The sequence below is a fragment of the Dasypus novemcinctus genome, chromosome 6 (genome assembly GCF_030445035.2).
Source record: "Dasypus novemcinctus isolate mDasNov1 chromosome 6, mDasNov1.1.hap2, whole genome shotgun sequence".
Taxonomy (NCBI): domain Eukaryota; kingdom Metazoa; phylum Chordata; class Mammalia; order Cingulata; family Dasypodidae; genus Dasypus; species Dasypus novemcinctus.
The window spans coordinates 16,145,199-16,172,477 of NC_080678.1; the positions used below are offsets into that span (position 1 = coordinate 16,145,199).

Below are 27,279 nucleotides of genomic sequence, written 5' to 3' on the forward strand. Positions count from 1 at the left end.
TAGCTGCTGAGGGTAGGGAGGGGGAAGAAGAGAGATGATGTGGGGGCATTTTCAGGACTTGGAGTTGTCCTGGGTGGTACTGCAGGGACAGATGCTAGATATTGCATGTCCTGCCGTGGCCCACTAGGTGGACTGGGGGAGAGTGTAAACTACAATGTAAACCATCATCCATGCGGTGCAGCAGTGCTCCAAAATGTATTCACCGAATGCAGTGAATGTGCCATGATGATAAAAGAGGTTGTTAATGTGGGAGGAAGTGGGGTGAGGGGGGTGGGGGGTATATGGGGACCTCTTATATTTTTTTAATGTAACATTTAAAAAAATTTTTTTAAAAGATGATTAAAGTGTTGTCAAGGATGTGAAATTGGAACCCTCATACACTGCTGGTGGGAATGTAAAATGATGTAGCGAGGTTGAAAAAGAATTTGGCAGTTCTTCAAAAGGTTAAACATAGAGTTATCACATTACCCAGCATTTCCACTCTAAGCTATATACCCAAGAGAAATTAAAACATGTCCACGTGAAAACTTGTACAGAAATGTTCATATTCATAGTGGCATTATTCCTAATAGTTAAAAAATATAAACAACCAGGAAGCTGCTGTGGCTCAATAGTTGGGCTCCCGTTTACCATGGGTTCGTGTCCTGGGGCCTCCTTGTGAAGGCAGGCTCTCCCGCATGCAGCAGAGCGCTGCCCAGCCCGCAAGCACCATGGAAAGCCAATTGAGGAGGTGACGCAACAAAAAAGGGAGGCAAGCAGAAACACAGAAGAGCGATCAGTGAATGGACACAGAGAGCAGACAGCAAGCAAGCCTCATGGGGAGAGGGGAAATAAAAATAAATATAGACACAGAAGAACACACAGCGAATGGACACAGAGACCAGACAGCACACAAAATAAATGTACAACCCAAAATATATAAACAACCCAAATGTCCATCAGTTGATGAATGGATAGATAAAATGTGACATAACCATACAATTGAATCATATTTGTCATTAAAAAGAGAGGAAGTATTGATACCTACTTAGACATGTGTGAACCTTGAAAACATTGTGCTAGGTAAAAGATCAGTCACCAAAGACCACTTATTTTATGATTCCTTCTATATGAAATGTCTAGAAAGAACAAATCTATAAAGACAGAATAGATTGGTGGTTGTCTAAGGCTAAGAGGGTTGTAGGGAAATACAGGTTGACTGCTGATAGTTGAAGAGTTTCTTTTTGGAATGATGAAAATGTTCTAAAGTTGTGTGATGGTTGTACAAGTCTGAATACACTAAAAACTAATGAACTGTATATTTAAATAAATGAATTGTATGGTATGTCAATTATATTTTCATAAAGTGTTATTAAATGATATTTTACAAATAAGCTGTTATTTTTTTCTTAATATTTTCTAGTCTGAATGAAATTACTAGCAGCAGTATTCCATATAGTATATGAAAATGTGTAATTCTCTGTAATACATTTCCAAAGTCATTTTTGAGCCTCCCACCAAATGAGCTTTTAAAATTAGCTGATTGAGAACAGGTATTTCTATCATGCCTGCTATGTATTCCTTTACTGTCCCATATTTAAAAGCTTCCTTTCATGAGCAAAATCTTCCTTTCATACTCTTTCCCTTCTGCCCCCATTTCCCCCCAATAATGATTAAAACATTTGTTACTATCTCCTGCTACTTTAAAATATTCTAAATCTTTTTTGACTCTGAACTTCCAGAGTTGAATTTCTGTTGAGCATGTCTCCTTCCAGACATTCGTTTAAAATTTCATATTCTCCAGTTATATCAGTTTTGCCCAGCTATATTGAGCTTCATTAACATAGCAGTGCCTGCCATTTATACAACTTTCTTCATGAGAAACTGTAACTTGTTTTCATGTTTATATAATAATGCTATGGCAATAAATGATGTTAAGAAAATAAGACTGTTCCATTGTTTTCTGGAAAGCCTAGAAGTCTCTTTAAGAATAATAAAAGTGTTAAATCCTGTAAGAAGGAGCAGTAAAGCTTTGATCTCTAGATTCTTTTCCTTTGAAAGCACCTGTGATGTACAGTTCATCTCCTGTGAATAAAAACTTCGGGAAAAAAATCAAGCAGTTGTGGCTCACCATAGTTTTTCTTAAAGATTAGAACTCAGAGAACTGACAGCATGTTTACACCACTAGTGATCAAATACTTATCTCCGAAAAGAGTCTGTGGGATTGCCTTTGGTTTTTATTTTATAAAATTTAATTATGATATGTTAGAGAAAGGAAAAGGGGGAATAGTTCTTGTTGGACCTCTCAAAAAACTAGTAGCTTTTTTGAGCCATGAAGGCAACTGTCTTTGATCCAAAAATACTTTATTTTTCTGTTATCTTCAAGACTCCCTCCCCCCCATCCCCAGGAGAGGCCTGTCATTCATTTGCTTAGGATGTGCAGTGTGGGGTTAGCCATGTAGATTTTTGTCTGCAAGCACTGATGACATTAACTGGGCAGGCAATATGAGATGATCATAACAGGTTTTGTGGAGATTTGGGCTGCAGTTTTTTACTTTAGTAAATGAATCATGATAACTAATTTATTTTCAGTGTTTATAAGTATCTGGTAGAACTCATGTTTAGGTTTTAAATTTGGGTTTGATGCTAATTGTATAGAATCAGATTCTGCTTTAATTGGGAATGTAATTGAATGATCATAAAACTGCAGACTGTCAAGTCCAAAAAACAAATGTATCTTGTCTCTAAAGACAATCAATGGTTTCTGAAGTTAATATACCCACTGAAGGGGCAATTGATTTGCATTTTTATCTTAACTTAAGGTATATCTAGAATTTGATCCAAAACTCTGTATTTGAATGTTTAAATACATTTTATGAAATTGTTAAAACACTGGCTCTAAATGGGGATGTGGCAGGGTGAGGAGGGGGAGAGGGGGCAGAAGCAAGGATTACGTGTGGGGGAACATTATGCTGTCCTTTTTTTTTTTAAAGAGGTGTTCAACTACTGAGCTACACCTGCTCCCCTCTACTTTTTAATTTCTATATCGTTTGGACTTTTATGCCAACATTACTTTTGTAATTAAAAATATATAAAATAAAACATTTAATGCGATTATTATTGAATATTCATTAATTTCATTCCTGAGTAACTCCCCCCAAAATAGTTGGATTTAATTCACGTTATTGAAATACTAGAAAATTTTAAAGCTTATAGTCTATCTTTCCTTTTTTTCCTTACCATATGTCATATGTCTTTTGTTGAGCTATATTTCCTTTTCCAGAGTACTGATAGTTTTAGATTGATATCTTTGGCTTCTTTGGGCAAGTAGAATTCTAAGTTTACATTTCAACTTTGAATTATAGTTTAAATTTTTTTTTAGGTGAAGAAGGATATGCTTTAATGTTACTTTTTAAAAGAAAGCTATGTGTTTTTTTTACTTGTTTATCATATGCATATATTTTATATGCTTATTACTGTGTTGATGAATTAAATTATTCATAAGAAAATGTAGAAATTAAGTTTGAATTCATGCAACCACAGAGCTAATGACTATGCAGCTTTTTCTCTGATGGAATCTTGTATGGGGACAGAGGATTGTGTGAAATGGGAGAACCCAGTGTATCAGGCTTTATGAACATGAACCCAGAGAAGCAGTTAGGTTTGAAGAAAGGAACTGGCCGAACATTGGTGAATGGAGGCAACAGATATTTAAGTGATAGTCAAAGTATGATATTAAGAAAACTAAAGTAAATTGTATTTCAATGAATTAATAAAAAGTTTCTATTAATCAGTACCATATTGTTTGGAATATTAAACAACAACCCTTTGAGTTTCTAAAATATTTGAACACTGTGACCAAATATATTTGAGTCTCTAAATGGGATAATGAGAATTGTAGAGAATGAGGAGAGAATTTTAAAAATCATTATCAACCCTTTTTCATAATTGTGTAATGTTAAAAAGTGATTAACTAGCTTTTCGATATCTACTTCGTATTACACATTTTGACTGCTTTAATCCCAAACAATTTTAGGCTTCAAAAGCATTTTGGAAGGAAGAAGAATTATTGAACTTAATTACTTAAGTCTCTCTAAAAATGTTAAAAATCAGTGTAAGCTTGAGACTTAATTCTATATATATGCTAGCCAACAGATATCATTGATGTCCCATGTCAGTTTGGCATTTAGTGGTTGAAATTTATATATTGTAGTGTTTCCCCAAAAATTGATATGTATATAATGCTAGTTTCCCCCCTAATCTCAAATGACTAGAGAAAAAGTATGTATTTTGGAAAATGAAACAATCCAAATTCTTACTCTTTAGGAGGAGTATACTTTAAAATAATTGAGATAAATTCTATATAATGGTGTGTTTTTTTCCTAATCTTAGATTTTTATTTTTATACCTCAGACAGAAGTAAAAATGAGAGAGAGACATTTCATTCTAGATAAAATAAGATGATGGCATATAAAATTTTACTTTATTTGCTATAGTGTTCTATTTATTGAAATCTTAAAATATTCCTGTCCTAAAATATTTTAGAATAAAGTTTAAACAAATTTTATTCTATATGGTTAAATAAGGTATACTTTAAAATTTCATATTAAAAAAATCCAAGGTTTTAGATTTGCCTTTCTCTTATTCTTCTCACTCATCCGCACTAGTTTTCTATTTATATTAGACTAAATATGCTCAAATCTACCTTTTTTTTGTTAGAAGTATTTGGGAGATAGTTATCTGTGTTTGCAATATATGTACATTAGAATGTCCCAAATTGACAGTAGGAACTATCTTGCTGCCTTTTCCTTCTTTTGTAACTTGTCCTGGTAAGGGACATAGTAGTCTAGAAAACAGCAAGTCTTAAAGTACTTGGACTGCCTCTTCAGTTGGATAATCTATAATAAACACCATATATTTTGGAATTGGTCTTTAAATCAGGATCTAACCAGGAAAACCAAAACCACTTAAAGTATTTACAACAGAGAAAATAGAACACAGGGAATCTGTGACAACAGGCAATGCCATTGCTGAGCGCCAAGCAGGGGACGGAGAGGTAACCCAGATTATCAGCAACAGCAGGAAGCCACCAGCATCCCAGGGCTGAAGAGACTAAGGGAGGAGGCCTGTCATCAAAGGCCAGGGGCTAAGGCCATTCAATCGAAATTGGAACTTTAACAGCTTCACAACTAGCCGAGCTGCTGCCTGAAAGCAGAGCCAAGAAAGAGGGAAGCTTGGAGGAGAAATACTGTGGCTTCTCACTCCCCCAGCTCCAGTCGTCTGCAACTGGCTGAACCCACAAAAATCAGCCTCCTGTGGTGCAGTGCAGAAGGGCGAGGATTGTAACTGAGGGCAGACAGGCCCTGAACGGCACTGGCGATGAAACAACGAGATGGATGCGATCCCTTCTCTTACGGGTTTATATTCACCTTTACGTTGGCCACTTCTGAATCTGTCTGTGGAGGAAGTAAAAACCTCACCCTGCTCTGGCATCCACTTAACGGCTGTGAAACCCTCTGGCTGGCAGCCTTGGTGTTCCTCACCATCCCTCCAGGCTTGTGCCTTCTTGGGCTGGGTACCTCGTGGAACAAAATGGTCTTCCTCATGGTGTATACTTTCTTTTTTGGCTAATAGTACATGATTACCTTGTACCCCTGTTACAGATTTCTGAACATCATAGAATATAGTCAATTTTGGAATGTCCTGAACTCGCTTTCTCTTAAGATGATTAAAATCAACTAACCAATGAAATTATTCCATAAGATGGGATCTCTGTTTCTCCTTTTAGATATTAGAAAAACACTGTTACTTGTATCTCTTCTGAAACTGAGCTTGGATGATGTCTCTTTTTTTTTTTTTTTAAAGATTTATTTCTCTCCCCTTCCTCCCCATTGTCTCCTGTGTACATTCACTGTGTGTTCTTCTGCGTCCACTTGCATTATCCAGCGGCACTGGGCAACTGCATCTCTTTTTTGTTGTGTCATCTTGCTGCGTCAGCTCTCCATGTGTGCAGTGCCACTCCTGGGCAAGCTGTGCTTTTTTTTCATGCAGGGCGACTCTCCTTATGGGGCGCATCCTTGTGCTTGGGGTTCCCCTATGTGGGGATGCCCCTGCATGGCACGGCACTAGTTGGGTGTGGCAGTAGTGCGCGTGGACCAGCTTACTACCCGGGTCAGGAGGCCTGGGGATTGAACCCTGGGCCCTCTATATGATAGACAGATGCTCTATCAGTTGAGCTGTGTCCACTTCCCTGGATGATGTCTCTTGATTAATATCCAATAGAGAAAATGGTATCAGTTGAGAAAGAATAAACTTTTAATATATATTGCTTCCTTTATCATAAAATAATAAGGGATGTAATCTAACTTAAATATTCCAAGCATGGAGCCTTGCATGATGAAGTGAATATCCACTAAAATGTTCAATTAAATTTATAGTGAATCTACTATGAAAAGTTAGTCTTTGAGTTTGAAAATTGGTTATAGATGTTTATAGCCTAAAGACCCTGTTTGTTTATAGAAGAGGATACTGGCATTTCCACTTTTATCATTTCTATAAGATCCATATTTATAAAAGAAATAAAATATATAAATTAACCTAACAATTGTTTTTTAATTATAAAAGCCTTATGCTCATTATAGAAAAGTCAAAATTTATATGTATCTGTGAGTATTCTGCATTATGAAAGCCTCCAGAAATATTACCCCCAGAGATCAAGTCATTCATTCATTCAGCAAATATTTATGAAGCACTGCTATATACCTAGGCTCTGGGGAGATATTAGTGGGTTAAGCAGTCAAAGTCTTTATTTGCACAGCACTTTTTGCTAGCAGAGAGAGACAATAAATCTGTATCTCAGATGGTGATAAGTACTATGAAGAAAAATTAAGGGGAGTATGAGTACTCTATCCCATAGGACCAAGGCCTTCTGAGGAAGTTAACATTTAAATTGATCTGGTGAAGTAAGGAGGTGAGCTCTGTGGTTCCCTGGTGGTGGAGGGCAGGAATGAAGTTTGGAAGTTATAAGCAAAACGAAGAGTTAAAAATAAGTACTGTTAAAAGGTTGATGTATATTTCTCCAGATTTTCCCCCCATGTATAAATTAGGCATTCAATAAAAAGAACAGTTATTTATACTGTACCTGAGTGTTTATTACTTAATAATCTTTGTGTTTTTTTGTAGTAATTATATAACATTTTATTGTATAGATAAATCTTAACATATTTAACTAGTCCTCCACTGATGGACATTTAACTTGCTTCCAGTTTCAGTTTTTCAGCATTACAAAGAATATTGTGGTAAGCACACTTATACATACTTAGAAACACTTATGTGCATGTATCTCTAGGATAGAGGTTCTCAACCCACTTTTTTTTCATTTTTTATTTTATTTTTTTAAAGATACATAAATCACACAAAATGTTACATTAAAAATATATAAGAATTCCAGTATACGCCACTCCTCACAACCACCACTCCTCCCACATCAACAACCTCTTTTGTTAGTGTGGTACGTTCATTGCATTTGATGAATACATTTTGGAGCACTGCTGCACAGCATGGTTATAGTTTATGTTGTAGTTTACTCTCTTTCCCACTCCATTTAGTGGGTTATGGCAGAGTATATAATGTCCTGCATCTGTTCCTGCAATATCATTCAGTACAACTCCAAGTCCTGAAAATGCTTCTTCTTCCCTCTCCCTGCCCTCAGCAACTCCCATGGCCACTGTCTCCACAGCAATGATACAATTTCTTCCATTGCTAGAGTGACAATAGTTCTATAGTGGAATACCAATAAGTCCACTCTAATCCATATTTTATTCATCCATCCTGCAAACTCTGGGATGGCAATGTCCACTCCACCTCTAAATTGAGAGGGGGCTTGGATCCCACATGGCTGATGGATGCAATTCTCCTGCTTAAAGTTGTAGACTTCTCTCAGTTCCCTGGTGTGGTGGTTGACCATCCTCACCTCTCTGTTAGCTGACCTGGGTAAGTCCAATGAACCGGAGAGTAGGTGTTGCAACTCTCCTGAGATTCAGAGCCCAGCTGGCACATAGTCAGTCCAGAGATTCAAGTCTCCTGATCATACACCAACCCCAGCGCCAACCACAAGTTCAAAAAAGTGACAGAAGAGGCATGTGTAGAGAGGTCATATCTGAGGCCCACTCCCTCACACTCAGGAGCACAAATTCCAAAGAAGAGCCCACTGGCAAAGCCCTGAACTTCAAAGCCATCTGCCATGATTGTAGAACCTGGGTATCTCCATAACTCTCAGTAGCACCACTAGCTGGGGTTGTATCTACTTTGAATGTCTCTGGGATCCTGCTGAGGAGTGCATAAGTGCAACCCCTCTGATGACCTCCCAACTCATTTTGAAGTCTCTTAGCCAGAAAAACTGATTTGTCTTTTACCTTTCCCCCTTTTATTCAAGGTCTTTTTCTAGTTGCATCACCAGCTGGTGATTGGTAGTAATCCCTTGGAGCCAGTTGAGTTTCACTTAAAGAGTGGCTACAGTTGAGCAACATGGAGGCTCTCAGGAGGTAACTCTTAGGCACCCTGCAGCTCTAGGCCTAGTGGAAATTTCAGGCACACAGGTTCATAAGTGTAGTCATCAGTATCCAGGACCCATCATTGGACCTTCCTTCTTCCCTGGTCTTTGCCCTTGCACTTGGGGATTGTTGTTGCTTCATTGGGGAATGTAACAGAGTTCCTCAAAATGGGAACTCGGCACTCTCTCAGTTGTCGTGAGTAACTCTATTCACTATGACAGTATCCAACGAGTATCTGAATGTATCTATATACCCCATATGCATGGCCTGGAGAACTCCCACCCATACATCCCCCATCAATGACACCCCACACCAGTGTTCCTGCCCTGCCATAGTTGAACCCCTCTGTGATCTAAAACTTGTTAAAAAATGAAGCCTAGGGAAGTGGCTGTGGCCCAATCCTTTGGGTTCCTGTCTACCATGTAGGAGGCCCTGGGTTCGCATCCTAGGGCCTCCTTGTGAAGGAGAGCTGCCAGCCCACAAGGGCCGTGGAGAGCCGACTCAGCAAGATGACACAATAACAAGGGAGACAAGTAAAAACACAGAAGGGTGGGCAGCAAATGGACACAGAGAGCAGACAACAAGCAAGACGCAAGGAAGGCGGGGCATAAAAAAAAATTGAAGCCTTATATATTGCCAAATTCAGTTAGTAGGAAAATGAAATATTAATGATCAGTTTAAAGATTTGAAATAGAATACATAATAATTTAGGAAAACTAAAGTAAAAAATAAATTGGGGTATTAAAAAATGAAAAATACTTTTTTTGATATTATGCCTTTCATCACTGTAATAGATGTTGCCCTGTATGTACAGTGGCAAGGCAATATCTTCCATTTCTTCCTCAGTTTCTAAATACTTAAAAAAAAATTTTTTTTATTATATCTTCAAGAAAGTTTTAAATCACAGTTAAGTCACATACACAATATAGGAGACTTCCATAGCCCCAACATCAAACCCTTTTCCCCCTTCCCCAGCAATGATCTTTTTACATGTGGATGTTATATTTGCTGTAGCTGATGTACAGATATTGAAACATAGCTTGGACCAACCGTGGTTCCATTATGGTTTACATTATGGTTTATATTTTAGACCATACACTTTTATAAATTTTTGGTTACAGTATGGTTTACATTTTGGACTTTATACTTTTATAAATTTTTGGTGAAATTTAACATGGCCTGTATCCATCATTGCATGATCTTGTGGAACACTTCCATTGCCCCCCAGTTACCCCCTCTTCTCTCCATTCTATTCCTCCAGGAGTCAGTATTTTTGAAAAGTTACTTGGGTAATTCCAATGTGTTGTGAGAGCTGTAGTGGCCTTGCTGAGTCAGTGATTTTTTAAAAACGTACATTTTAGTGAATATTGTCACATTCTCAGTCTTAGCTAGAATTAGGGACAGCTGCCAATAACAGAAACCTAAAATAATAGTGGCTTTAAACAAAATAGCCAATTTTTTTGTGTAAGTCTAGATGTAGATTTTCCAGGCTTCATCTGGTATGCCAGTTTTGTGAAGGATTCCCTAGTTACCCAGTTCTAGCTTTTGTTTTTGCTGATATCTTATGGTAAGCTCTTAACCTCATGCTCCAAGGTAGAAGTGAGGGGCCATGCCATGTCATCCTTGTTCCAAGCAGCAGATTGAAGAAAAGATTGAAAATGAAAAAGGCAAATGAGATACAGGCCAGCTATCCTTAAAAAAAAGATTGCTGGAAATTACCTTGAATTACTTCCATTCATGTCCCATTGGCCAGAACTTGGTCACATGGCCACAGCCAGCTACAAGGAAGTCTGGGAAGCAAGCTTTCTTCTGGGTGACCTGTGTGCCCTGTTAAAAGACTGGGCTTCAGGGACCAGATGTGGCTCAAGCTGAGTGCCTGCTTCCCACATGGGAGGTATCAGGTTCAGTTCCTGGTGCCTCCTAAACACAAAACAAACAGTAAGAATAAATGAAAAAAAACAATTCAGGGGAGCCGATGTGGCTCAGCTGCAAAAAAAGGCTGGCCTTCGTTCATAAAAAAAGAAGAGGAGAACCAAGAGTAGTAACCACTGTCACTCTCTGGCACATCCTTCATTAAGGCTGGAGACTTAGATGTTTTATCAGGCACAGAAAAATAATAAAAGTGTAGTAGGGCAGTTTTTAATTGTATACAATTTTTTTATCTTTAGCCAATGTTTTAGCTGTCATGATGGAGGATATTTGTTACCTTTCAGCAAGGTGGTTTTATTTTAATTCAAAATATTCTTTATTAATAGTACACATCCTTATTTAAAAACTCTCACCAAAGAGGACATCTTAATATGTAATTTTTATATTTCAAATTAAATCTTTTAAAATTACAAAATTAAAAGTTGAGTGATATGTGACCTTTTTCATCAATACGTTTTATTTTTTTCACCTTTTCATGTTTTGAGGTACCGGGGGCTGAGGATTGAACCCAGGACCTTGCGTGTGAGAAACTGGTGCTCAACTACTGAGCCACATCACCTTCCTTGAGGTGGTTTTATTGTTTGTTTTGCTTGTTGTTTGTATTTCGTTTTTCAGGAGGCACTGGGAACCAAACCTGGGACCTCCCACAAGGGAGGCAGGCACTCAACTGCTTGAGCCACATCCAGTCCCTTAACTTTATTTTTTTTTGTAAAGTTTTAGATTACAGAAAAGTTACATCAAAAATATACCGGGGGGGGGAGGCGGGGGGAGCAGCTGTGGCACAATCGATTAGGCTCTCATCTACCATATGGGAGGCTCTGGGTTTGTGTCCCAGGGCCTCCTTGTGAAGGCAAGCTGGCCTGCGCCCGCAGAAAGCTGGTGCAGCAAGATGACAACAAAGAGAGACAAACAGACACAGAAGAATGTGCAGACAGCAAGCAAGCCACAAGGGCAGTGATGGATATATTTAAAATATATATATATAAATGGGGGGCATGACTCATACTGTAGCACACTTGCAAACCATGCTTCGAATTGTATATTTCCCTCTTTTCTTGTTTCTTAATAAAAGCTTTACTTTCTTATCTTAAAAATAATAATAATTGAGGGGATTCCATATACGCAACCCCCTTCCCTCTCACATTTCCCTCTATTAAAAACATCTTAAATTAGTGTGGTACATTTCTTAAAATTGATGAACAAACATTGAAGCACTGCTACTCACCATTGTCTATAGTTTACGTTATGGTTTACACTCTGCACTGTAAAATTGTATAGGTTTTGACAAAATGTATAATGGCTTGTATCCATCATTGCAATATCATGCAGAACAATTCCAATGTCCAAAGTATGCTCCATGTTCCACCTATTTTTCCCTGCCCCTCCCCTCAGAACCTCTGGTAACCACTATCTTTATATCAATATTAAAAGTTCGTCCATTACTACAGTAAGTCTACTTTCGTCCATGGTTGCTTTCCCCCAATGTTTATTCATTCTTCAGTCTTGAGGATTTGGGGATGGTGATGCCCGCTTTGCCTTAGATTGAGAGGGTCTTAGATCTTATGGGGCAAATGGAAGGAACTGTTTTGCTTGCAGTTGTAGGTACTCCTTGCGTTTTGGCATGAGTTGTCCATCATCATCATTTTGTTAGTTGTCCTGGGCAAGTCTGATGAACTGGAGCATAGGTGTTGGCTATAACTGCTGAGATTCAGGGCTCAACTGGTATATGAACAGACCAAAGATTTACATGTCTGGAACATATATTTAATGGGTATAGTGCTTATAGGTTCAAATAAAAGGGTTAGAAGAATCATGTGTAGGGAAATTATCAATGGGTCTAACTCTGTTATTACATTGGGGAAATAGGTCATCTTATATTCCAAGGTAAGGCCCACCAACAGGGTGCTGATTTCATGGGGTCGTGCGTCTTGCCTACAGTGTCCACATGTCTCTAGAGCCCTCAGAAGCATCCCTATTTGAGGCTTTGTTCACAGTGGCAGTCAGTCAGATCTACCTCAGACATGCATAAGCATAACCTCTGGAGTGAACTCCCATCTCACTTTGAGATCTCATAACCATAAAAACTCTTTTGTATTTAACATTTTCTCCTTTTGGTCAAGGTCTTTTTCCAAATGCACCGCTGGTTGGCATTTAAAATAATCCCTTGGTGGCAGTGAGACGCATCCCCGGGAGTCATGTCCCATGCCGGGGAATATATAATTTTAACTTTTTACTTTGAAATACTTTCAAACTAATAGGACAGCTACAAAAAGAATATAGAATAACCCCATATAGAGAACTCCAACGTACCCCTGTACCCTACTACCTCCCCCTCCCACCCCCAGATCCACAGATCCACCAATTTTAACATTTTGCCACATCTGCCGTATTCTATCTGTCCATGTATCTTTGTCTATTGATCAATCTACTTTCTGAACATCATGCTTCTTAAATACTTAGTACTGCCATGTGCTTTTCCCAAGAAGAAGAAGATTTGCTTATATTAACACTTTAAGTATAGTTACCATGTTCAAGAAATTTAACACTGATATAAAGTTTACAGTCTATATTCCAGTTTTTCTTATGTACCAAAAATATCCCTGTGCACCTTTTCCCCTCTCTTGCTTGATTTCATCCGGGGTCATTTATTGCATTTTTTAAAAAAATATATTTATTTATTTATTTCTCTCCTGTTCCTCCCCCACCCCGGTTATCTGTTCTCTGTGTCTATTTGCTATGTCTTCTTTGTCCGCTTCTGTTGTCAGTGGCACGGGAATCTGTGTTTCTTTTTGTTGCATCATCTTGTTGTGTCAGTTCTCCATGTGTGGCGCCATTCCTAGGCAGGCTGCACTTTCTTTCGCGCTGGGCGGCTCTCCTTACGGGGCGCACTCCTTGCGTGTGGGATTCCCCTATGTGGGGGACACCCGTGTGTGGCTGCACTCCTTGCGCGCATCAGCACTGCGCATGGGCCAGCTCCACACCGGTCAAGGAGGCCCGGGGTTTGAACTGCGGACCTCCCATGTGGTAGATGGACACCCTAACCACTGGGCCAAGTCCGCCGCCCATTTAATTGTCATTGTCTCTTTAGTTGCTCTTTTTCTTTAATTCTGGGAACATATATGCAACATAAACTTTCCCATCTCATCCCAAGTATACCATTCAGTGGAATTACTCATGTTCACAATATTGTGGTACCCTCACCACCTTCCCTTACTAAAACTCTCTGATCTCCCCAAACAGAAACCCTATACCCATAATGCATTAACTACCCATTCTCCCTGCTCCCCAACCCCAGCAATATGTACTCTAATTTGTCTCTGTGAATTTTCATAGTCCCCGTTATGTTCTGGTGTGGTTACCATGGGACTTAAATTAACACCCTAAATCTATAACAATTTTGTTTACTTTAACACCAACTTAACTTCAATATTATACGCAAATTATGTTCCTATACTCCTCTGTCCCCCCACCTTTATGTAGTACTTGTCACAAATTACATGTTTATACATTGTGAATCCCAAACCACTGATTTTTTTTATCACATTTTTTTTAAAGGCAGTTCCAGGGTTATAACTCAAGACCTCGTACATGCAAAACAGGCGCTCAACCATTGAATTACACCTGCTCCCTATCATTACATTATATGCATTTGCCTTTCAGATCCTGTAAGAAGCAAAAAGTGGAGTTACCAATCAAAATTACTGCAGGACTGGCATTTGTATTTACTCATGCTGTTACCCTCACTGGAGATCTTCCTGCAGCTTTGATCTGTTGTCTATTGTCCCTTCCTTTCAACCTGCAGAACTCTCTTTAGCATTTCTTATAGAGCCGGTCTAGTGGTGATGAACTCCTTTGCCTTTTGTTTACCTGGGAATGTTTTCATCTCACCCTCATTTTTTTTTTATTTCCACCCCCCCCCCAGTTGTCTGTTCTCTGTGTCCATTTGCTGCGTGTTTTTTGTCCCCTTCTGTTGTCATCGGCATGGGAATCTGTGTCTCTTTTAGTTGCGTCATCTTGCTGCGTCAGTTCTCCGTGTGTGCCGCACCATTCTTGGGCAGGCTGCATTTCCTTTCGTGCTGGGTGGTTTTCCTTACAGGGCACACTCCTTGTACGTGGGGCTCCCCTACGTGTCACCCTCGTTTTTGAAAGACAGGTTTGCTAGTCATAGAATTCTTGGTTGGCAATGTTTTGCTTTCAGCACTGTAAAAAGACCTGATTGCCTCCATGGTTTCCAATGAGAAATTGGCACTTATTGAGTTTCCCTTTATGTGGCATATTGCTTCTCTCTTGCAGTTTTCAGAAGTCTCTCTATCTTTGATGTTCAAAATTTGATTATAATTAATATGCCTGAAAGTTTGTCCTGTTTAGAGTTGTTGAGCATCTTGAATGTCTATATTCATGTCTTTTGTTAAATTTGGGAAATTTTCAGGCATTATGTCTTTAAATATTCTCACTAACCCTTTCTCTATTTCTTCTCCTTCTGGGACTCCCACAGTATGTATTTTGATAAGTTTGATGGTGTCCCACAGGTTTCTTAGACGGTTCACTTTTCTTCATTCTTCATTCATTCTGCTCCTCAGCCTGATGATTCCATTTGTCTTATATTCAATTTTTCTGATTCTTTCTTCTGCCAGCTCCAATCTGCTGTGGAACCTCACTAGGGAATTTTTATTTCTATTACTATGGTCTTCATCTCTCTTTATTTCCTTTTCATAATTTCCACCCCTCTATTGATATTCTCTTTGTGTTTATCTACTGTTTCCCTGATTCCCTTTAGTTCTTTCTCCATGTTTTCCTTTAGGTCTTTGAGCATATTAAGACCACTTTTAAAAAATCTTTTCCTGGTATGTCCCAGATCTGGTCTTCTTCATTGATGGTTTCCAATGCTTTCATCTTTTACCTGGGCCTGTTTTTCTAAGTTTTGTGACCTTTTGTTGAAGCCTGGACATTTTGATATTTTAATGACTAATTGCCAGAATTTAGACTTCTGATAGGTCTGTTCCTTAATCTTGTGTCCAGCTGATATTATGACAGATTTCCTTGGTTGTGGGAAGCTAACAACAACAACAAAAAAAAACAAACAACAACAAAAAAGGACAAGAAGTCTGAAGTATAGGTACTTTCCTTTCTGAGTCCAAGTCTTACCTTGAGCATGAGCCTTTGGCCCTAGGAATGCCCGCGTTTTCACAAATGCTAATATCCCCTCTTCCCCTGGAAACAGTTACCTCGAAGTCCCAGGAACTGCATTGTCTGTCCCACAGCCAGTAAGCCCCAGGCAGCGCTGCTTGACTCATCTCCCCCATTGTTCTGTGGGAGTCCTTGAGCTGCCTTCTCCACACTGGGCTCGTAATGGGACAGCAGGTGCCTCAGCCACCATCAGACAGACTGAGCCAGACTTACAAGCTGCTGGTATGTGCCCCAGGGTTTACTCTGCTACCTCTGGTACCCAGACCAAGGCCCTGGGAACATGGGCCCGCTTTACCCAAGCCAGAGAGGGCTGGAGGAGGGCCAGCTGGGGCACCATGAGATGTACTGCTTTTAAGCAGCATTTAAAAAAAATTTTTTTTTTTGATCCTGCACTCGCGCTGTTACTGCAGTGCTTGAACTGTTCTCCGGAGGTTTGAGAGAGAGGTTTCTGCCGTTCTTGCTCGTCATTCAGAGCTTCTGTGGGGGTTGGAGGCTGAAAGGTCTTACTCTGCCATCTTGAATGGGCTGGTTGCTGTCATCAGTACTTTTTGTCTTTGCAGTGGATGAAGGTCGCAGTAAGGAACCCGACCGGTTGCAGGTCTTTCACAAGAAAGCCATTCTGCCTTACGGAGTTTATAAGAAGCAGCAGAAAGACCCGCGCGAGGAGGCCGCTGTGCTGCAGTACGCCCGCCTGGTGGGGCAGGCGTGCTCTGAGAGGATGCTGCTGTTCCGAAGCTGAGCGGCCCGTTCCACACGTGTCCCAGGCAATCCTGCGCTGTGCCTAGGAGATGTGCCTCAGTGCACGCCCGTCACCCTGGGGAAATTCCGTAACCAACCAAAAAGTAGACTTTTAAATTTTGACAATTATATGGCTTTTCTAAAATACTTTGTGGCAATGTATTTGTGAGACTCATGATACAGATTTTGAAGATATGTTATGACCTATCCTTCTAATTGGAGTTTATCATTTTGGGGGTTTTTGAACAAGATTTGCTAAACTTACCTTGCTAACATTTTAGAAAGTAAAATTAAGAAGTGAGTTTAAATCACAGTTGTGCTTTTTTTCTGTTAAAGAAATTAAAATAGACTGTTTCCTCAGACCCATTTAAAGCATTAGTTTATGTTAGAAAACCTTATACATAGGAAAGAAGGTTGAATGTCATCACTTAGAATATATCTTATCAAGAGAACAAAACCTTCATTACTCAGTGTTCAATATTAAATTACTGCCTAATATTATATTTTGTAGTTTAATAGAGAACTTGAAGAAAAGAAAGTACAAACATTAAGGAAAACAAAAGGATCTGTTATTAGCATCAGATGTCTCTTTTCCCAGAACACTCCCAGTTTATCTTGTCTTGGCATGATATTTTTTCCCCTGGAATATTGTTACTAGTGCTCCCTTTTACAACAGCTTGGACAATAAAATATATGGCTAGCCTAGTTATGCATTACATTATTTGCTTTATTTCTAAAAATCTAAAAAAAAAATTTAGTTTTTAAGAATAATATTGCTTCCTGCCTTGATCTATCCTCCATTGATAATAAATATAAGCTAATTTTTCATTCCTTAGAACTCAGGGCATTTGTCTTGGGTTATTGGTGAAAATTAGCTCACATCTGACCATTTTCATAGCTAAGCCAAGAATTCCATGTAATTAAACAGGAATCATTTTGAGCTCTGAGTTCTAGATCTAGAGTAAGAGGTGGAGCAATCCATTTCTTGCCCTTGGGTTTGGGAGTCAGAGGAGATGCTGCACTTGGTAATCAGGAACAGAGTCCAGCCTCTTCTTTTCCCTCTCCCTTTTTGAATTACTTTGTCCATTCAGCAAACGTCCCTTGCCCACTTTGTCAAGATGGCAGGCTCTTTCCTGGGCACAAAGATGGTTTGAACCAGACCTCGCCCTCAGGAGGACACAGTCCAGGAGGAGAAGCAGACATGCCAGTGGCTAAGAGATAGAGAGCAGGGTGTGTGGGAATTGAGTTGTGTTGGAGACCTTGGAGAACAGAGGAGTATTGTTTCTTTGTGCTTTCCCTTTCAGCTGATGGCCAACTTCTGCTGCCAGCTGCTTGGCCCGCTGAGCCCTTTTCAGTCTCCGGAGATTTTGTCCATTTTTCTGTTGATTGATCTTTTTAAAAGCCTTATTATAAAACTTAGCAGTTTGAATCCCACTACTGCAATCAGCTAACTATGTGATTGTAAGCTTTTCTCCAAAATGCACCAAATTTAGATCCAACATTAGACAATAATTCTCAGCTAGCTAGTTTGTAGGAACCATAAAATGATGGCTTTTTAAAATCAGGTAACTAGGCACAGTCAACATCCAAATAGTATTTATTCACTCAAACTGTGTGTATGTATAACACCTGCCTTGTGCTAACAGGAGATAGAGTCAGTGAGCAGAAACACTTGATTTGATCATATAGATCTTACATTCTTATGAAATTTTGTCCTTCAAAAAAGTCTTCCAAGAGCAGTTGGGAAATTTTGGTTGAAAGTGCCCTCAGAATCTAGAGATAGAGAACATTCTCTAATGAAGGTAGCATAATTTCTTTATGATTATAAAAATCATACTTGCTGTAAACAATTCAAATAATAAGAAAGTAAAAATAATCTGAAATCCCATTATACTCAGAGAGAGAGAGAATTGCTGTCTCTACACAGACAAAAATAATTTTAATACAAAACTGTACTTGCTAATTTGTTTCTTCAACAGTAAGTTATGGACATACTTGAAAGAAACTTCACAATGAGCTTTCAGAAAGTGTTTTGGGTGGCCTCAGTAGTTTTACAGTGAGCAAAGTGGGACCAGTATTTGGTGTGCTTGGCAGCTTGTCCAAGTTTAGTTGCCATCAAGGTCGCCACTCTTTGAGTATCAAAAGAAGAGAAAACTTGAGTCTTACATCTTAGCACAACTCTGATTTCTTCCTACAGTTTGGAGTTCCTTCAGAGGAAAACGATCAGTCACTCTGTCTGGGGGCCCAGCAGTTGACCCTGGAGGGTGGCATTAGATGCCCAGGTTAATACCAGAGAAACTCCCGAGTGAGTTTGGCCATGAAGAGTCTTTTACACAGTCGATATATTTAGGCATTGTTGTTGTCTTTTTTTAAAATAGTGAATTGATCCTAATAATCTTCCTAAAGGAAGATTGTGGTTGAGTGAATATTGATCCTGGGCTAGAAAAGGACTGTCAAGGAAAAATGACCGAACTTTTTCAGTTGGTAATTAATCTAGCTGAGAGATTTGATTTTATGTTACTGACTTTCATCTAAAGAAGACACAGAATTTTTCAAAAGGAATTTATGATTATTTCAAGGCAGGAAATGTATTTGCAACCTTAGTGTTGCAGCCCCTTCTGATTTCAAATAAATTCACCCCTACCTCCCCCCTGTCTGGGAAGCAAGCTTGTAATAGAGGTTCCCCATGCCGCTGTCATTATTTAAATTATATCAGTTCTATGAGATCTTCGTTATCTTACTAAAAAATGTAATCTGAGCACTTTTTACATTCTAAAAAATAGACACTATTCACAGATGAATATATTATTCACTTGTTGATTATAATTACTTAGATAAGAAATTTTTACTGTTGATGGTTGCCGTGAAAATGGCCTATCCTATTTTTTTTTTAAATCAGTTTTGCAAAGATCAGTTTTGTGGCTTCGTAACAAACCAGAATCTATTATGTAAATGAACTATTGCAAATTTCTGAAAGGTTTGATTTTGTAAGCATTGTATTATTTCAATATGAATAAAGATGGGAAAGAATAATCTGACCAGTGAGCTAAAATATATCTGTTGTTGCTATCTTAAAAGAATTAGAAGTTAATGATATGGAAACAGTTGGGTAATGTATGAATTAGAAGTTATTTGAGTGTGCATTCTTTCCCAAAACAAAACAACTAAGGCGAAACAAGTTTGATTGCATGTGATTTTTTTTTCCTCTTCAATGTGCTTTCTGAACAATCCATTTGATAAGGCTTCAGTGGATAAAAAATAAAGCTGTTTCTATCTGCAATGACTCTTGCTAGTCCATAATTAAAAGACACGTTTTCATCTAATTCTTGCATACATTTCACCTGCAGTGAATTTTGCAGAGAATAAAGCATTGACTTTATGAACTGTAAAATTTGATTTCCTACCATGGAATTCCAGATCATTTAGTTATCTAAGTTAAAGCATGATAGATACCTTTCTCAGAAATAAAGTAAAATAAATCTCACTTTAAGTCTGGATTTTCACAAGATAAATTAGGGAATAGACATTCATTTGTCTGAGGGTATTCAGAATAGACTTTAACCAGCACAGTCAAACGTAATTTGTCTTAAAAGTTTAGTTCACAGAGAAATTTTTGTTAAGTATCTCATAAAGCAAATTATATGTTAATTCGTAATAGTCCACAGTATATTTATGGAATATGTTTACAAATCTTCCATCTATTTACAATAAGGAGGATCTGGTTGGTTGGTAATAAAATGAATCCTATTTTCCTAGTGATTGAAATATTAGTATAATTCCCACTGACTTTTTTTTTCCCAGAATGAAAATAGCTTTGTTCTTTTTCTGTTGACAGGGTTTGTCAGAGACTATTTAGACACTATAGGAAATAGAAAATAAAAATCACTTCTAATCCCATCACTGCTGTGGAGTCCCATTCCCACTTTTGTCTGTGTCCTTCTGTATTAGTCAGCCAAAGGGGTTCTGATGCAAAATACCAGAAATTGGTTGGTTTTTATAAAGGGCATTTATTTGGGGTAGGAACTTACAGATATCAGGCTATAAAGCATAAGTTACTTCCCTCACCAAAGTCTATTTGGAGCAAGAGGCTGCTGACATCTGCCAGGGTTCAGGCTTCCTGGGTTTCTCTCTTCCCGGGGCTCCAGCTTAAGGCTTCAGCATCAGACTCCAACCTCAAAACTCCAACATCAAAAATCCTCAACTCTGTCCTTTGCCATTCCTTTTATCTGTGAGTCCCCACCCCTTGGTGGGCACATCAGTGCCCTAATGATGTGGCCCAAACAAAACCCTAATCATAACTCCATAATGCCCAGGTACAACCAGATTTTAAACATAATCCAATATCTATTCTTGGAATTCATAACTATATCAAATTGCTACACCTTCTAAACTTTTTTATGTACATCATTGTGTATATTTTATTTTATTTTTAGATAAAATGGAATCATGCCCTGTCTTTATTTCATATACTTAAAAATCTAATATATTATGAACATCTTAGCATATTGTGAATATGAAAATAAATAAGGAAAAATATCATTTCTAATGGCTGCATAATATTCCATTGTGTATTATCTTCTGAGACTGACGAATTCAGACTTTGGCCCTCTTCATGGGTGCTAGCAGTTGTCACTGACAAGCATTATTAGTTTTATTGGTACTTTGCACTCCTTGGTAGCATTGTTCTGGCCCCCCGTTTCCCAGTTCTCTTTGCCTTTCACTGAACAGTAGTAAGTTTCTCCTTACAGTGAGGTTAAAAAAATATAGACAACTTTAAAAATTTTGTTCCCTCCCTCTCAATGTTTCTTTGACTATCTGCTGGGAGACCTATACTACAACTTTTACGGGTTTGTGCACCTCTAAAATTTCCCATTAGAGGTTTTCTTATTGTAAAGCGTAACATTATTTGAAACAAGTTAGTATAGAACAGGAGTCTTTAAAGTGGGTTTACTGAAAAGAGTGGTGGGTAACTCGTAGCTATGCATTTTACCTTGTTTACTTTGAAATTCTAAGTAAAACTGCATTTTTATATCCAATTGTTTTTCACAGTTGATGTCTTCACCCCAGTCCTATCTAGAAAATATTGTCCCGGTAACTATTTCAGTTAGACTAAGAATTAAAGTTGCTAAATATGTTTTCCATGTCAAATTCTTATTCTTTTAAAGAGCTTCAGAATAGCTTGCAGATTTCTGTAGTCTGATTTCTTCATCACATCTCTTCACCTGCAATATGAAGAAGCAATTCATAATAGGAGTCTTATTTTTTAAATTGCATAGTAAGTCTTAGTGCTATGTGGCATTCGTGATTTTTAATAGTCAGATATTCTTTAATGTGGCACTCAAATGTAAATGTTTCAGTCTCCATAGGAGAGGCATCTTTCACTTGTCATTTTTGTTCCTTTGATCATTAATTAGAATTCAATTAAATCTAGTATGCAAAAAGGTGTTTTGTTTTTTAATTTTTAAGGGTGCAGTCTAAAGCCATTAGAACAAAAAGGCTTAAATATTGTGCTTCTAACTTCCAAACTTCAACTGTGGGATTTTGAAATAGAATTCCCCCCTGAACTTTAGTATTTTATGCTTCTGTCAGTCTGCCCAGGATCCTAAGTTATTTAACGTAGGCCTTTTCTATTATTTATTTATTTAATTAGCATTAAATGAGAACTCATGAATACTTCATGAAGTCCAATTCATCACACTTTGTTAATTCAGTATTCAGTGAGTCTGAATAGCATCTCTCCACTAATGGAGCTTTTTGATCATGAAACAAGAAAAATGGCATTTCATGTTTGTGAATTCAGAGCGTAAGGCTCGTAGCTCAGTTGTGTATGGACAGTTCTACCTGTGGACAGTTGAAACAAGGCCAGGCTGTAGTTTTGATGCTAACTGTTGTTTTATTGACTGTTAAAGCAAAGATTATATTTATAGAGAGAGAATGTGTGTGTGTGCGCGTGCCACGTATGCTTAATGATTTATTTCCAGTTTGGATTTAAAGAATCAATTTGATAAAGGGTCTGAATTTATAAGATTATGGCAAAAAGCCATACAAACTGAGAAGGCTGCGCTGTCCAGTAAGGTCACCACTAGCCATATTGTAGTGTTTAATTACAATTTAAAGTTCAGTTCCTCAAGCCTCACTAACCACATTTCAATTGCTCAGTGGCCACGTGAGGCTCATGCCACCATATTGGCTACTGCAAATCTAGAACATTTCCATCATCACAGCATGTTCTATTTGATAGCTCTGTGGTAAGGTGATTTGAAAAATTGAAATGTGTCAAGCTGTGATGGCAAAACCCTGTTGGGAGTTCTCTGTATGGGGATTGTTGTTGTTCTTTTGCAAAGTCCTGTGGGTTTGAAGTTATTTCAAAATAAAAGGTTAAAATAAAACAAAGCAGTGTGGAACTATTACAGCAGAACCTTCAGGGCAACTTATTTTGACACCTTCTGGTTTCTTACTGAATGTGACTTCCATTGTGCAAACTAGTGCCTTCTTTAAGCGCAGCTTTGCATATGGATGAATTCATACCGTCTCATTGCCATGGGGCTGATAAGTATCAGTTTCCTAAGATAACTATCATGTCATTATGATTTATAATTGAACTTTTATCAGATGTGATGCTTCTTTAAAGAACTGTTTGAATGACTGAAACATTAATTCAGAAATATTTATACAGGATTCCTGCTTTTTTTATTATTTTCACTTTTAATAGTGAATTTTGTATTCCAGGTTTCTAGTTTTTTTCTAGTTACATGTTTATTTTGATCAAATAGAAAAAAATTATAACTTTATCAGTAACAATCCTGAATCTACAGCAATAAAGGTATTTTTTTTTAACATTTCTTTATCCCCCCTCCCCTCTCCCACATTATTTTTGTGCTCACTGTCTGCTCTCTGTGTTTCTTTGCTGTGTGTTCTTCTGTGTCTGCTTGTCTTTCTCTTTAGGCAGCAATGGGAATCGATCCTGGCCCTTTCTGGAGTAGGAGAGAGGCGCTCAATCTCTTGCGCCACCTGGTCTGCTGTGTCACTCTGTTGTCTCTCCTCTGTGTCTCTCTTTGTTGCATCATCTTGCCGCGCCAGCTCTCTGTGCAGGCCAGCACTCCTGCGCAGGTCAGCACTCCTGCATGGGCCAGCACTCCTGCACAGGCCAACTCGCCATGTGGGCCAGCTAGCTGTGTGGACCAGTTTGCTGTGCAGTCCAGCTTGCCATATGGGCCAACTTGCCTTCACCAGGAGGCCCTGGGAATCAAACCCTGGACCTCCTATATGGTAGACGAGAACCCAATGGCTTGAGCCACATCTGCTTCCCAATAAAGGGATTTTAATGTATTTTCCAAAAGAAGCCTACACAAAAATGCACCCTGGCCTGACTTTGCAAAAGAAAAGTGGGGGGGAAATCTTCACTACAACATCTCTCTGATACTATTTAATATACAGCTGGTCAGTAATGCACATGAGGAAGTCAATCCAGAAGACAGATTAGATTTACAGCTCTGCCTTTTAAAGATTTTTTATTCCTTTATTGCTCTTTTGTTGAAGATAATGCTGATGACTGATTTTATTCCCCTAGCACAGCCTGCTTCTAACTGAAACTGCATGTCAGTGTCCTGAAAACGGAGATCTTGGGGAAGTTCAGTAGAGGTGTGTTATTTAGATGTGGAGAAGTTGGATTGGACTGGCTTCACCAAAACTGATTGCAAGCCTCCCTTGAGCAGAGCTTGTGGTGGTGGTGATCTGTGGGAGCCTCCGGATGGTAGACTGTGGCCCCAGCAAACTCTGCACAGTGTCATGAGTGATGTCTACAGAAATGTACATTTCAAATGAATATAATTATTACAAATGACCTCCAGAGACTCCCTGGTTTTCTGCCTCTTCCTGAGAGCCATATTGTGATTTACTTAATGTCATTCCATGTGATGGTGTACAATTGTGTTCTGCATCTACAATAGCTGGTGGTCTGTGTTTGAAGTAATTAATATTTCTAATAGTTTCAATACATTCTGTTGGGAAAGTTTGGGAAGAAAGGAACCAAGTTGAGACCAAAAAAAAACTGGAGAAAAGTTTGCCCTTTTTCTAACCAATGTTCACTTCCATTATCTATTCATTGCCTTTGTTAGCATATATGTCAGCAGGATGCTTTGTGATGAATCATGGACCTCACTCAGCTGCGGGTTGCTTATGTAGCCACTTCACCATCTGGAACATAGATGGTGAATCAAAGAGGAAGGCAAAAAAAAAAAAAGAAAAGTTGTCTCGTAGTAGCTAAAATGGGCTGGAATCCATGTACTAAATAAAGCACAGCCTTTACTCCTGGCAGAGTTACTTGGGCCTCCTGTGAGATTGCCGGGTGGCATCCGGGGAAGAGCATGGGCTTTGTGGAGACTTGTCTCGGAAGAAAATTTGGGTGCCAAAGTAAAAGGAACATGAAGTGAAAATGACCTGCTGGTGGAAGGGAGCACCTCTCCGTGGTGCACAGTGGACAACGTTCAACACTGCCCTGCAGTGCACAGTGCCCACGTGGACAGCTGTGCTGGGAGCCGGGGAGGACAGGAGGGACAGGCTGTGTGTATGCAAAGGGGGGGCGGGGCAGGGCTGACATCAGACCTGGAGCAACCTTCTGTCCACAGTGCACTAGCAGCTGGATCCTCTTAACTAACTTTAGTAAGTTTTTTAAAAAGCAGGTGGGGAGGCCGGCTGGACTTTTAATGACAAACAGGACTGGGTTCAAGCCCCAGCATTGCTTACTGACTGTGTGACCTTGGGCGAGTGCTGAAGGTCGTTGGAAGCAGCGAATCAGGCAGGCTGGCACCCAGCTCATAGGAGCTGAGGTTTGCAGTGCTACCCCATGATTCTTCAGCTCTTTCACCTGGCCCAAAGCAGATGGGGTGCCAAAAAAAGGGAAGGTGCTAAAAATAACATCGCAAAATTTTAAAGAAAAAGGAAAGCCAGCCCTACTGGCCCTCAGTGCTTCAACAGGCCCCGAGCACACAGCAATTTTAGGCCAGTCTGATGGTTGATGTTCATAACTACACAGTTGTCAGAGAAACAGTTCAGGTACCTTCCATATACTCTAACGTAGGAAAACATGGTACTTTAAATATTTCTTTGAATTCTTTAAAGTGATAAAAAGTTCTATTACTGGACAAATGAGTTATCTGCATAATTCACAATATGAAACAGGTCTTTTAAATGCCCATTCACAAAGGATACTCTAATGTTAGACTGGTAAAAACTTTTTAATGACTGCCTCTCTCTAATAGAATGTGGACAAACAGTTCTTCGTAGGAACCCATGGAGAGAGCTTCCAGGGGTGCGACTATTCAGGGTTTCCTTATAATGGGGAAATAAAATGGGTTTTGAGGCCTCAGTACAATTATGCACTTTTTTGTTTGTTTTGTTCGAGACAAAACTAAACAACAGGATATCTGGGAAAGCAGCCACATTTCACGAGTCTGCTGATTGCTTTGCTCAGCAGGTCGCCATATCCAGTTACAGTTTAACTGATAATAACTGGGCTGTTTTCATCCCGCCCCCAACTGCTCCTGCTTTCTCCATCTTTCTCCTGCCATCATTCTTCCGCATGAAGGTGAATTCTGTGGGAGGCCTCGCATCTTCAATTGGCTTTTCACAGAGCCACAGGTTAGCTGAAGAGCGTTCCCAAATAGGTCAGGAAATCAAAAGCACATTCTTTAGAGTGGAAAAATAGTGACATTGTGTAGCACTTTGGGGTGTTGCCTGAGTGAAGGAAAAAAATTGAGGTTGATAAGACTTGGGTATAGATTTGTAGCTTTGACACCACACCTTCTTCCCCCTCCCACCAAAAAAAGATTTACATATTAATAGTAGTTTTCTCCAACCTGATTAAAAGTCAGCTCTGTCGTGTGTGTAACTATGCGCCCGGCCCGGTGATCTGAGCGGGGGCCAGTGGAGGTGCTTCCTAAGCCTTCTGGAAGGCGCTCTGCGCACAGGGCACGGGCTAGCTCTGCGTACAGAGCCCGGTGGAAGCAGTTAGACTCTCGGCAGCCAGCACCAGCTGTGCAGAGGACACTGGCTTTAACCGGACCTCGACTCGCCAACGTCAGCTTCCGGGAAATGTGTCTTTCTTTATCATTGTGAATGGCATTTACTCAATTGACATTTGGGTACAAAGTGGAGAAATTGATCTCCCTTTGCTGCCCTTTCTGTTAACTTTTCCCGAAAGCCACCAGAGGGCAGAAAGGCACCTCCTGGTCTTGTTTTTTTTAAACTTCTAAGTATACATGGATGTCCAAACCCTTCTTTTGATCCATGGAGGCAATATTTTTAATATAAATTGCATCTCCCATATCTTTGGGTTTTTTTTCGGATTTGCGTAGACTTGGCAGTCCTTACTCCGTAACTAAGGCAGTGGTGAGGCATTTGATACTGAGTCATAATTTGGTGACGCCATCACGCTTGACCCAGTATCCCCCTATCACCTGCCCTATTCTCTGCCTTTCCAGCCTCACTGGGCTAGGGCAGCCCCTCGTCACCTTTTTTTCTGGATTATTGCAATAGTGTCTCCACCAGTTGCCACACTGCTTCCCCAGCCACATCACACGGCGCCACCACGTTCACCCACAGGACGTGCCATGTATCTGATCACCCACCCGGGTCTTGCACTTCGCATAGCCCCTCGTTACTGACAGAATGCGTCTAAAGCTCCCGGCCTGGCATGTGACAACTTACGCTTTAACTCGTTTCCTAGGTCCCCATTCCCTAAAACCTAGTCTCAAACGCTCCCTTTCCTATTCCTTTATCTTCCCTGGGACTCTTCCTCACCGCCCTTCACACTCCAGAGGTTCAAATCTGCAGGGTCTCCGTCAGGGGCCAGCTCATAATTAGCATCTGGTCTAAAATGTCATGATTCCTTCTT

The 27,279-nt window shown here is 39.3% G+C and overlaps 1 protein-coding gene across 9 annotated transcripts in view; it reads left to right on the plus strand.

The window, feature by feature from the left end:
• The window catches only part of ATE1 (arginyltransferase 1), a 232,303-nt gene extending 212,638 nt beyond the window's left edge, over window positions 1-19,665 (plus strand). For all 9 annotated transcript variants that reach the window (XM_058298251.1, XM_058298250.1, XM_058298255.2 and 6 more), the window contains one exon: window positions 16,208-19,665. In XM_058298251.1, the coding sequence (XP_058154234.1) occupies window positions 16,208-16,386 (179 nt within the window). In that variant the 3' untranslated portion in view covers window positions 16,387-19,665. The remainder of the gene's footprint in view (window positions 1-16,207) is intronic.
• Window positions 19,666-27,279: the final 7,614 nt, after the last annotated feature.